Raw genomic sequence first — 13,399 nt, forward strand, 5'->3', positions numbered from 1 at the left:
CCGTGCCAGTGCTGATTCGATGCTGGCCTCCCCCTGGAAGCACTCCTTTGTACTAGGGTCTGCATTCGTGCCCGGAGAGATTTTTTTTGTGGGAATTAGTCACAGAATCATTCACAAAACTTACGGTGTTCACAGTTTCGTTACAGTCAGAAGAGACGTGCTGTTCTTAAGTGAGAAATATTCCACTCTCTCCCGAGAGTTTCTTAAATGTAGCAGGCCTAAATTATTCATGTATAGTTTTTCCTGGCTCAATACCAGTATTTTTCTCCTTGAAGAACAGCAGACTCTTTTGGCTGCTGCAGTTAAAACCATATTTCCTTCTATTTAAATGTTGTGTGGTCACACCTTTACATACATACCCCTCTGAAAGAAATTGTGCTTTTATTTTTTAACAACCCGAAACATCACCATTTGTTCCCGGAAGCATTTATACAACTTTCTGTGCATTTTACAGATGGTTGAAACACAAGTCTCTGCTTCTGTCTCGCTCTGTTTCCTACTCCATTTCCGAAGAGCAGATGGTGCCTGTTGCCCTCACTGGGTCTGCTGATGCACTGGATGTTTATATAGTCTTGTAACACACCTCTAGCTGAATTTTGGAGGCTGCTTTCTTGCCTCCTCTTACAGTCTTCTGCAAAGTCTGACAGATGGCTATACGAACAAGCGTTTCAGATCGTACACAAGATGGTAACATGGTAATACCAGCTGGGATGCACGGACCAGGACTTTCCCAAAATGATGCAGGTAATGGCTGACCAGACTCACGTGAGTGTCATCTCAGGGCCCCTGTTCTCACAAAGACAACCTGCTCCCAGAAGTGTGTAGGATAAGATACTGCCCATCTTATGGGTCATCTTCTGCTTGGTTCTCCTGTGTGAGTCTACATTGGCGGCTCTACTGAGGGTCTCGTTAAAGAAAGGCAACGACAGATTTCATTGCACTCCACATGTTGGTTATTGAAGAAGTAATAAATCCCTCTCTTCCCGAAGTTAGAGCGTGAAACATCTTTGCTATTAACAGAATGAATCTGTGGGTCTGTGAGGTAGATGAGGCCTTTCCCGTTCCCTGTCACCCAGCCTGCAGAAGAAAGGATACATCTTTTTTTTTACCAAGCATCACGGCCCTTGTGCTATCTCACCCAGTACTTGGCACAGCCCATGCTCTGTTCAAGTCAATTCAGTGGTTCCCAGCTTACCCCTGTGTCAGCAAAAGCAGAATGAAACCCCAGGAGGTACTGAATGAATATTGCTTGGACATCCCAGAGACACCCGTGTGATGAAGGTTGATTCTGAAAGGTTGAAAAACCTTTGGCTTTTAACCAAAGAGCTCAGTTCTCCATTAACTAAACAGGGAATTACTTTAGGCTTGCCAATTTTGGGAAGGAGGAAGTGTGACAAAACCCGCTGTCTTTTTTGGTGGTTTTCCTTCAGGTGTTTCCACAGGACACATCCTCGCAGCCTGGTTTTAGCCTAATTGGGTGCAGACAGCTCCTGTGGCACTCTGGGGAGCATGCAGCTTCTCTGCTCTTGCTGTGACACAGCAGAGGAGAAAAGCACTGCTCACAGCAGAAGCACACCTGCACATACCTCCCTCACCTTATGTTGTTTAGAGAGGCTATGTCCTCGTACAGCATATTCTGCTGCTTGAGGGGATGTGCAATAAAGGGAGTTCACCGCAATACAAACCTTGCAGGTCAACAACAACGTCTGTTCCATTGGAGTACTCGTAGGAGAAGTGGCCATAGGCCAGGCCATACTCTGTGGCTTTGTACTCATTCTTTACCACCTTTGTGTTATTGGACAGCTTCACAAACTCCCCCAGGATGTAGGGCTCCACGCTCACACATCCTTTTATTGTTCTGTTTTCCAGTATCTGAAAAGAGAGTTTCAGTGACAGTCGTCCAAGCAGAGATGTGAAAGCAAGAATGCTAAAGCTCCTCTAAGGGAATGCTTGTATTTTCCTCCTAGAACTTTTTGTCATAAGATGGATGGAAATATCCCCCGTACTAACCCACCGCTGATTCAAAACACAGGCTGCTTAGAGCTCACATTTCACTAGAGCAACGATGGCACCAACACAAAGCCAGTCTGGCAGGCCAAACCAAGCAACAAATTCTATAAAAATATCTAGTTTGTTCAGCAAGTGAGGAACTTCTTTCAGGAGACCGTCTAAAGAACAAGCAAGAAAGATGAAAAGATTTGAATAAACTTGCACCTGGTCCTTCTTCAATGTGCAAATAACCACTGGGTGATTTTTTTTGTTGTTGTCATTGTTGTAGTTTTTGTTGTTGTTGTTGCTTTTTTTTTTTTTTAAAGTAATTTCTGTCTTCAGAGACTAGTAAGTGCTGGTGCCAGGCTCTCATTAGGCCTTATTAGCAAGTGGCATAGAGCCAGACCTACTGCCAGAATGGCTTGCAGACACAGTAATACACATATCATGCTGTCATACTCATACTAATATTGTGAATTCATACACATACTAATAACAGTGAACTCAGCTCTGTAGCAGGCAGGGAAAGGCAGGCTACTTAGCTCTCCGTATCTGAAACACAAGTCCAGCTGAAAGTTAAGCATAAGAACTTGGAAAAGACCTGTAACTTTCCCCTGGAGGGCTGGATGTCTGGTTTAACCTCCGTGCCAGATCACACAGATGTGGCTCCTACCTCTAAGCACTCAGACTGGGTGCTGCCACAGCAGGGCCACCTGTCCATGGCTTTGCTGCCCTTGCAGACATCTTGCAGAGCAGAGAGGATAGTAAGAGCAGCAACAGCTGTCCTGGCTACACTTCTGAAACACAGAAGGCCAGTATGATCCCCGAGGTGTGCCCTAAGAGTGTGTTGAACGCAGCCTCCTCAAACTCTGTGTGTTTGAAACCGCGTGGACAAATAGCCATCTTCCCTGACCTAATGTGGCCGCTCTTCAGTTGAGTTGTGGGTATTTTAATTGCTGTTTGTTGCTGTTTAAAGACTAACCCCAAACTGCTTTTTCTTCAAAACTTCTTACTTCAGGCTTCTTGTTTTTTTCAGCCCACTCATGACAAAATAAACTCTCATGACTTTGCTGTGCCTTCCCCCTAGGCTTGCTCAGATAACTCTCCACATCCCAGCCAGCTCTCGGCCACTTGGTTCTTGCCTCTCCCAGCAGGCAATGTCTGAGGCTGAACTGTTGGGATGTAGGGGCAGAATGGTCCCCAGTGAGAGGTGCCTGATGGGCCTGTGGTCCTGCTGAAGCTCAAAGCCCTGCTGTTTCCACTAGTCTTTCCTCACCATCAGTGTGAGCTCACCTTCAGGGGGTGCATGGGCATTTCCTTCTCCTTACAGAGCACAGACCACACAGAGATGTGGCGGAGCTGGTTCTTTGCCAGGGACAATTGGAAAAGGAGCAGACGGTGAGAGGGAGAGCACTTCTGCTTAGGCAGGCCCCATTCCTCTCTCTGAGGTGGGCCACTTCTTTATACAGTGACCTATTCCTCTCCTAATAGGAACTAATAACTAATAAGAATTGCTGTGATAAGGGGTTGTTATTGAGGAAAAGAGCTTTTCTGTGATAGCCGTTTGAAGGATGTCTTCTGTCCTGAATAATCAAGTACACCTACCAGGTAAGATCACATGAATTACAGCACGTCACCTACAGGCGGCCTACCTACGAGTAATTTAAAGTCAAACTGACTTATGACCCACTTCCCATCAATTCCGTGCTATTGCTTTGAAGACAGCTCTTACCAGAAGTACTGCAGATGGGATATAAAAGATTTGGGTAGGGACCTTTTGCTCATACAGCCTCTTGTTGAATTCCGTCACGTAGTACTGGGCAGTCATTTGTCGTTCCACATCACTGAAATGATGAAGAAGCCCCTTTTCTTCTTTATATTCTTTCCCAACATACCTAAACAAGAAAACAAAACAAAACAAAACAAAACAAAACAAACAAAACAAAAGAAAAAACAACCTTTGGTGTAGCCAGGTTTGCAGCAGACTGTACTCAGGAAGCTCTACTTCTGGTACACAAACATCATTACCGTACACAAACATCAAACCATAAAGTTTTTTTTTTTTTTTTTTTTTTTTTTTTTCGGTTTTCTTTTTTTCTCCCAAAGCTCTTACAGGAATAAAATGCTGTAAAAATCAACCAAATCCTGGGATGAGGGTTTCACAGCAATGGAATGTTTAAAGTCAACTCTTCTTGACTCTGAAGGGAGATCTGACTCAGAGGTACTTAAACTACTGTTCTTAACCCATAAGAATTCATAAGATACTTCTAATAACAATCCAAAATCTGTGATTAGCAGCCAGCAGAGCTTTTCTGATGTGAAACATACATGTGTTTTTAACTTTGCTCTCAGATCAAAAGGATCCATTGTGTAAACCCATTGTCAAAATTAAAAGTGACTGAAGAACTTCTCTGCCTACAGGCATTGTTGCTCCTTCACTGTGTGTTAATAATGAGCTTGTTGCAAAGTGATTCTAGGCTGGAGTCTGGGTACATGGAAGTGTAGCATCGTGCCAGCTAGGGTAGCCTCTCGGGCCCAGCATCACATTAACCTAGGGTTCCTTCTTTCAGACCGCAGCAGGTGTAAGCCTGTCTGTCTTGGCTTACAAACAGAACAATTGCTGGTGTCTCCACAGGAAGATGAAATCAAGCAAAAAGTTTGGTCTGTCTCTGAGGTGCTAATGCCACTCTGTGCTTCTACCCTCTTCAGCAACATGAAGTGCTGCTTTGCCTACCCATTAAGTAAGAATAGATGGGCTTGATTAATGAAAGGGCCTACTCTGGAATCTCTGTCAGGTTTATTACTGCTTATGTGGGGAAAAACTGTCTTAAAAAAAAAAAAAGAAAAAAGTTAATTTTGAATTACAGATGTTTTGTTTGTGTGTTATGGAAGATCAGAAATAGGAATTCTCTAATGCAAGGCTAGAGGTCATATAAAAAGGCAGTGTCACTTAATCTCCCATCAGATTATCTCAGAACAGATGGAGGTGAGTTTGGGCCTAAGACCTGTCATGAGCAGATAGACACTAACTTGGCTGCTGTAAGACAACAGTAAAGTAGCTTTTTTGTTCCCAAAAGGTCAAAATCAGAAAGCTAACTGGGTGATAAGAAGATTTACCCTACTAAAGATTGACAAAATGCCCAAGAGATTTAGAAAAGCAATAAAACAGTCTTGCTATAGAAAACCAGCCAAAATCTAACCAAACATAAACTAACAGAAACAGAATAAAGGAACAATCTTCTGCCACTGCGACTGCTATTTCTGTAGTTGTCCAGATAAAAAACTTGTATTATCTTCTGAAAATACCTGATAAAAGCTATTGTCCAATAAGTCACTGGACTAGCTGAATCACAGCTATAAGATTAATCGTACCAGGCAGTTTTCATTCATATTTACACAGAAGTAGAATTGATATTCATTTTGCTTCAAACATTGGTTTGGTCAATACCTTCCCAGGCTTTCTTCTTGGTGCAGGAAGTGTATCCAAAATGCATTTCTCTGTTTGCCTTCCTTTGCCACGTTCAGGTAGTCCCCGATGAATACAGCTGTTTCCTGGCCTGTCCAGAGGCCTGATTTCTTTGAGTATTTCAAAAGAAGAGCTGCTACAAAAAGAAGACACAACAGGTGGTCTGGACAATTCCACAAGATTGCTCTAAGCCTGAGCTGAGGAGTGATATACCATCACCTAGGAGATATAAGATATCCAGGCTCCTCTGAAAGTAAAGTACTCTGCAAAAAGATATGTGCTAAGTGGCACTGAGGTGCAGAGATAGATGTTCTACATCAAGGACAAAAATATCTAAACAGGCTTGAAACAAGCAAGATGGGCCGATCCCCCAGTAGATTGCACTTAATGAGCGCAATGAGGCATCCTATAGAGGTGTTGCTCCTAAATTATATATTTCCTAGTATATTGAACAAAGTTCCACAAATTAAGATTCAGCAAATAAATTGAACTGTTATTTATGATAAACTTTATAATCGTTATCTCAAATACATACATGTAGTTCAAAGGGATGAAATATTGAACTTAAATGGGCTCAAGTGAGAGGGGTAAAATAGACTCAACAAACCAGCACAGGGAACCAAGTAGCCTGAGTTACCTATTGCATGAATGGATAAAGCAGGAGGGACTGAGTGGGCATGGAGATGGAGCCCATCTCCATGAAGCTGTCACTGTTGTGCAAATGGGTAGGTAGGAATACAAGAAAAAGTTTCAAGGGAGTGTTCTTCTATTGCTTTTTTTTTTGGTACAAAAATTCACCAAAGAACAAAAAAATCCTGGTAAGTGATGACTAAAACATGATGTTAAAAAGCCTGAGTCAAGGCTGTTTTCTATGGGAGTAGCTATCACTGCATGAAAATGCTTGTTGCTGTGTGGAAACTTACAGTATGCTTTATGAAGCTGTTTAGGCTTAAAAATTCCAGTAGGCGTCAGTCTCTGGACAAGCCAGTTATGCTCTACTCCTGCCAGAAGCTGCACGTAGTCATCATCCCTCAGAATTCGAGCATCAAGGACTTCTTCCTTTGTTCTCCCAGGTGTAAAGGCGAGACCATTTCCCCTTGGGTTCAGAAATGGACCTTCAGGGGAACACTTGGGCTTCTGAGCTGAGTTGTGCCATGGACTCAGAGATGGCCTCTGGCTGCTCACCCTGTCCTGAGGCTTTTCTTCTTCTTCTTCAGTAGTAGCGCAGTCAAAGTAGTTGACTTTGGACATCTTTCCCCCTGAGGGTAAAGCTGTTGGTGCACCCGGAGCTGGCTGATGTGGACCGGCCGCTGTGGGATAATTGTTTACCAGGTCTCCAATACTGATGAAATCAAATTCAGTGTCATCTACCGTTTCTGCCTGGGGGTCGACAGCAACCATTTTGTGAGACCTGTTCCCGGCCACAGCTGGAGATTTCCCCAGCCAGTTACCGACAGGGGCCTCGCTGGCCATTTCTGGCTCGGTGCCCGTAGACTCCGCATCAGCCACCCCATTTGTGGCGGGGCTGTGCTCAGACGAGGGACCCTCACCTCTGCCCCCGGTTCCTCCCGCCGACTCCACCCAGGCCGAGCGGGATTTGGGTGCCTGCCTCGGGCCGAGCCCGCTGTCCGTGGTGCTGCAGCTGCCCTGCCCGGGCCTTCTGGCTGGGGGAGCGTGAGGAGACCCCACCGAGCCACGCGGGAGCTCTCGAGGAGAAGGCTGATGGGCTCTTGGAGGCAGCAAGTGCAGGCGAGCTGCTTGGTCGTATTCGGCAGATTCTGTTGTGCAGCACTGCTCCTCCGCTGAGCCCTTCTGCTGCTGCTGCCCTTCCCTGCGAGGCTCTTGGCCGTTGTTACAGCTCAGTTCCTCCCAGCTGGAGGAGTAGCTTGATGGCGACAGCTTGCACCACGAGTTCTCTGAGGTGGTGGTTTGGCTCCTGTTTTGCCATCTGCCGAAAGCACTGTTTCCATCATTTATTACTATTTCAAATGGTTCAGTCTCCTCTTCAAAGGAAATATTGATCACATCAGGGGCGATGCATTTGTTTCTTGTTTGGCCACTGAGTCTCTCTGAGCTACTTTCTGCTTTTTGAGTATTGGCCATTTTGCCAGCACCTTTCCTCTGGCACGCTGCTTCTTCAGTGGTGCACACAGTGTCTATGTTTTTGGTTTCTGTTTTTAAGGTTGTGACACAAGCTCCAGTGTGCATTTCTCCTGGTGTGGTATTATGGATCCTGCAAGTATTTTTAAACACTTCACACACTGACAGATGATGCTGAGAATGCTTGGCAAGGATCTTCTCAAAGTTGGCCTCCCCTTGCAGGATAGGTTTTTGCACTGCGCTTTTGTAGCTGTCTGGAATGTAAGACCTGGCGTCAGAATTAGGAAAGCTTTCCACTTGCAAGTGTTTCTTAACAGACGCGATCAGAGACATGATCTCCTTGGCAAGCACTCCTTTCTCTTCCTCTTCTGCAAGCGAAGTGCTGTACGCATGCAGTTTTCCCATGGCTTCCTTACAGAGCTGACCCACCTCATGGAGCTTCTCACTGTCCCCATAGAGCCATCGATGCACAGTTGTGAGGCAGAAAGCAGCTTTAATAAAGCTATGGAGCTCCTGCTTGCTGGTGACAGGACTGTTTTCGTTCTTGGTGAGGAGGCCGATCTCGAAGGATTCTTTGGCTTCGGACAAGTAGAACTTTCTTCTTTCGGGGGGACAGTCCTTGGAGTGACTATAGGACAGCAAACACACCCCACGGATGTTCTGGGAGAGGACAAAAGAGGAATCAAGGAATTAAAAAACAGCACCTCTGTCTCAACTAAATGAAAGGAGGAAAAAATGTGTTTCTTTCCCTTTTACAACTGGAAGAAAATGCTGGCCCTAACTGCCTGCTGCTGTGTTTCTGTTAGGAAACAATCTTGCTCTTTCTCCTTTGAAATTCATCTTTATTTACAGGAGAAGCAACACTCTCAGGTGGGCTCGAAAGCCCATCCTCGCTCTGCAGACAGATACTGCTTTCTTCCCATCTGCTTAGCTTCAGACTGGAGTCCAGAGTAACATGTATCATTACACCCACAACACAGATAGGAGCATATCGTACAGTACGATGCTTGGAAGCTAGATTACAGCCAAATTTAGTAGCCTGGACTCTTCTTTTATACACACAGTACTTCCAGAATGAGGACTAATACTTACCACTGCTGTGAGCACAAACAGTGGGGTATACTGGCTGTAGGCTGCCGCCAGTTTGCAGGCTTCAGCAGCTGATAGTAAGCGATGGTTGAACTCCCGGAGAAGGCTCTGGTGAAACAGAAAAAAGCACAAGGGGAAACCTCATTTTAAAGGCTCTCTTTTCAAAGAGAAGTGTCTACCTGGCAGGCAACCCTGTTAGACTGGAGGTAGGCAGCTTGGGATTTGGTCATCTGAGTCCATTGGGATTTGTAGGTTCCCTGAGGCTTCTGATGCCTTTGAATCTTGACAGAGTAGGGCATCAAATCTTACACAACAACAGCCGACCGTATTTCTGAAAGAGCCTTTTTGCTCATGTTTACCATAGATGTGTCAGTTTGGGGCTCTGTAAATCATCTGTGTATTACACATACACACACATATACCCTCATTAAATATTTTTACTGTTTCTTTTTTCCTGGAGCAAAGCATTTTTCCATCTAGGTGCTAATGAACTTTATCAATGGGAGCGATAGAATTTTCTTCAGCCCTCTCAGCTTAGGAGAGGAACTGGAGGGTGGACAAAATGTGAGTGAATCTGGGACAATGACATACAATTTTTCTGAAGAATCTGCACACACTATTACTAAACCACGTCTTACCAGGTCAATCTCAGCATTGGTTTTAAAACGTGTATAATCCTTCTCATTCATGGAAGAAAAGATATCAGCTATAATACCCAAGGAGGTAGCAATTCCCTGAAAAAGAAATGGAAAATGATGGCAGGTTTTTTCCCATGTATTTAGAACTTTAGTTCTTACAGTTACTTAGTTTCTATGTATGGCAAACCAGAAAACAAACAAACAACACAACCCACACTGAAAATCCAACAAAATGAACCAAAAAGGATCCAAAGAGAAACTGCTGAGAAACTCAGGTCATCTTGGTAGGGTTTTATTAACTTTAACTTGCAGAAAATGCTGGACCCTGATGAGTTTGTGAGTGGCAGTTATTCTGATAACCTCCAGCTCTTGCCTTCAACAGCAACTTCAATAGCACTGCATTTTTCTTAGATATTTTTCCAGGGTGCTCTTTGTGACAATGAAAGCAAAGTCTTTTTCCTGAACTTTTGATTTACACCTGATAGCTAAGGGCCTGCCCAGCTGAATAGTTGAGAATGCCAGGAAGTATCTGTACACTTTCTGCAAAATTCACTACACGTCTTTGGTCTCATAGGGATGTTCTGAGATTCAAGTCAAGCTTTTAAGTATGGGAGAGGAGAGTTGATGAGGTCTGTTTTTTTGGTATATCCTATGCTGGAATACAATTACAAAAATTATTAAAGAATCACCCCAGGACTTGCAAGACTTAGGTTCACATTCCTGTTTAGCTACGGACACATGGTATGACTGTTGCTTCATTGGCAGCGGGAAGATTAGTGCAACCATGCCTCACAAAAGTGTTAAAGACAGATATATTAGCTGCTGCAAGGCGTTCAGATGTTGCAGGGCCAGGGGACATACACCACTCACAACAGATAGTGTAGGGCAGCTTGAGAACATTTCAGCAAACAGAAATGCTAAAAAAAAAAAACAAACAAGAAAACCAAACCAAGAAACCCAAATCTATGCTTGTGTTCTGGGATTAGTTTGTCCTTGTCAGAGACACCTGTGACATCCTAGATGATGGCTCACTTCAGACAATTCTGCTTAATGAAAACCATCACTTTGAAATCACTTTATCACTAATGAAAACTATCATTCCATTTCCCTGCAGGAAAAAGGTGTCTGTAAGTCTGTGCATGCATGCGGAAACAAACAATGTGCTACACAGACCAACTGGAATATTCATCCTTAATGTTAACCGTGTCTGAGATGCATAATTGAAACTTTATTTCTAAAAGACAGGACTGAGGTCAACAAAAGCTAATCTGGAATGATTATTAGATTGGCAAGGCTATCCACAGTGAAAAGGAGATCCTACCTTTTTATCTGGTAGAGGAAGTTTGAAATATCCTACAACTGAAGCCCAAATCAACTCTGCCGCCTCATACCACATCCCTAAAATAAACCAGAGAAATAGTCACTAAGCAGATTACTGCTACCAATGGCTTCAAATAGGCAGAGATTATTTTACATCTGCTTGAGTTAGCAGCCCTGGAAACAGTATAAAACCACGTCATGGCATATTTTGCTTTGGTGACAGTGAACATTAGTTTCTTTTAGCTTCTGGCTGTGTATAAACACACATTTTATGTTCATAAAAGACCTCATTTCAACAGTTGCTGAAGATGAAAGGTTATGGCAAAAGTGTAAAATTAAGGCTGCTGGCCCCAAGTACCAAGCCTGGAGTACAGAAGTCCATCGTTCTGAATGCTAGGGATCACCTTATATTGACAGAAGAAACCGCCGTGATGTACCCATGTTAAGCTACTGCATGCTTTTGGGAACAGTGGAATTGGGAAAAGTGTTAGCAGAAGAGTGAAACAATATTGCAGGATGCTCCTTGGCTTCTGGTTAAATTAATAATAAGATGGTAATTCTTAAAATGTGATTGCTTGGTACATGGCTCTAGGTCCTTGCTTCTTCAAACAGACGTGTGCATAGCTCATCTTCTGTGGCTGTGTTATGGATGTCAGACAGACGTTTCACACAAGCTAAAATTCTGACATATGACAAATGCATTATTGCAAATCCTGACTATAAAGAAAAAAAAAAAAAGGGAGAAACCTTGAATAGATATTTACAGAAAAAAGCCATACCAAGCTTTTGCAGAATCTGTCCTCTGATTTGTAAGCAGACCGACTGAACAAGGATCCTATCACTTTCATTAGCATACTGCCAGGTACCTGAAAAAAGAGTCGAAAATTTCAGTAGAGAATGAAAAAATGCTGCCATCATTTTAGGCCTCTGAGGAGAACCTAAATCCTGTCAAATTGCCAGAAATCTCTCCATTGAATTCAGCTGGTTTGAGTCAGGCCGTGCAGCCAGAGAGATGATAAAGTGTCAGTGAAGCAAGGAATATAAGCAGACAGCTATATGAGCATGTAGCTTGAATGACAGCTACGCAGAGCATAAGAACAACATAAAAAGCAAAAGGTTCCTGTCTTCTGTGAAGCAACAAAAAGTCACTGTGTATAAAGATTATACAGAGTTGCACTAACAAGCATTCGAAAGGATTAACATGGTTATCTGTGTCATCACTGGTACACACACAGAACAAAATACTTTGAATCATTGGCAAAATATGTTTTCAGATATCAGTGTATCATGAAGATTAAAACAAAAGTTTTTGCATCAAAACGGCACGATTATACAAAGTTAAATGAAGCGTTTCATTATCAAATCTATATTGACTGTCTCATTATAATAAAAATGAAACCACTAAGCTTTCCTAATATGACCATTTCACTGCAACTCTTAGCACAAAGTACCTGTTAAACAACACATCTTCAACATTAACTAAGCATTATCATTAAATATTATGAAAATAATCTGAAAATAATAACACAATCTCATCAGAGATGAAATGCAGAGCCATTGCTACTTTAACAGTGATATCTGGTATTTTGTTTAAAGCCCTCTTGAGTAAGGACCCTTCTTGTATAAGAATTTCAGTTTCACGCAAAAACAGAACACTAAAAACCAGAACGGACCTTTTTTTTTTTTTTTTTTTTTTTTTTTAATGGTTGTAGGCGAAGCGAGACTATATAAACTCTGAAGGCTAAGCAAATAGTTAACAGGTTTGAAAACCTAAAATATATTTGTCTCAAACCCGTAATTAAATACTGATTTTGAACGTCTGACAAAATGTGTGAATTCTTACTGTTTCTACACATCCCTCCAGATCTGAAACAAGTCACATGGCCAGCGGTATAGTCATTTGACAAAAAGGAAAAAGAAGACGTTTCTAAAAGTATCATTGCACATTAAGGAAAGTTCCCATTTTACAGTTTTGCTTGTCTATCCAGTAATTGAAGAAAGTGCTTTAAGATGAAGAATTTGCTCTCTTTTTTTTCTCAACTCCTAAATATTGTAAGTAAGTGCACTATAGTCTTTTGCAGGGTGAGGTTAAAGTTTTAATTTTGTTCACAAGATCAGTGTGAATGTGGAGGATAAGCATTACTCAACAAATTTGGTTTTCTTGGCGACTGGGGGGTTGTCTTTATTTTGTTTCACCAATCAGTCAATTGCTTGAAATTGGGCTACATTTTAAAATTCTCCAGACAGAGAAATTAGTAGAAAGGCTGTCAGTCCAGAATATTTTTCCTCTCAAGTGAAGACATACAAAGATGAATTGTAGAAGTTTCAAAACAAGGCTTCAGCTTCCACATTTTAGCAGAGAATGGTGATGAAGAGAGAAACATGATGTAAGGAGTTGTTACAGAGGTCAGACTGGCTGTATTTGAAATTTGTGTGACTGTCAAAATTAGTACCAAAAAAATAGTAATTGTAAAATTGGAAAATAAATATATATGTACCTGTTGCTCCGTTGTCATTAATAAGGCTGCTTAGGATATATTCAGCTTTTAAGAGTTTACCTGATAAAACAAAACAAAGATAGATAATGAATACAAAAATGTACCTTGTGGTATGAAGTGAACAAAAATATTCAACAGTGAAAGCCCTGGCAAATTTTACTTCTCTTCCCAGTGTTCTTATTGTGTTTGAAATTAGCCTAAACTTACCAGTTAAGTATGCAGTGCTAGATGCTACCTCGTGTGCAGGAACCTCTGTAATACAAGCTATTTTGTAGATATAAAAAGTATTGCAAAAAAAA

At 42.3% G+C, this 13,399-nt stretch overlaps 1 protein-coding gene across 1 annotated transcript in view; it reads right to left on the bottom strand.

Moving 5' to 3' along the window:
* Positions 1-715: 715 nt before the first annotated feature.
* The window catches only part of ALPK1 (alpha kinase 1), a 40,350-nt gene continuing 27,666 nt past the window's right edge, over positions 716-13,399 (bottom strand). Inside the window, exons 6-15 of the mRNA XM_084286744.1 lie at positions 13,101-13,160; positions 11,382-11,468; positions 10,604-10,680; positions 9,283-9,378; positions 8,648-8,752; positions 6,379-8,215; positions 5,438-5,591; positions 3,722-3,884; positions 1,686-1,872; positions 716-1,077 (exon numbers count right to left, since the gene is read on the bottom strand). Coding sequence (XP_084142870.1) covers positions 881-1,077; positions 1,686-1,872; positions 3,722-3,884; positions 5,438-5,591; positions 6,379-8,215; positions 8,648-8,752; positions 9,283-9,378; positions 10,604-10,680; positions 11,382-11,468; positions 13,101-13,160 — 2,963 coding nt within the window. The 3' untranslated portion in view covers positions 716-880. The remainder of the gene's footprint in view (positions 1,078-1,685; positions 1,873-3,721; positions 3,885-5,437; positions 5,592-6,378; positions 8,216-8,647; positions 8,753-9,282; positions 9,379-10,603; positions 10,681-11,381; positions 11,469-13,100; positions 13,161-13,399) is intronic.

This window comes from Netta rufina (assembly GCF_964035555.1).
Source record: "Netta rufina genome assembly, chromosome: 4".
Taxonomy (NCBI): domain Eukaryota; kingdom Metazoa; phylum Chordata; class Aves; order Anseriformes; family Anatidae; genus Netta; species Netta rufina.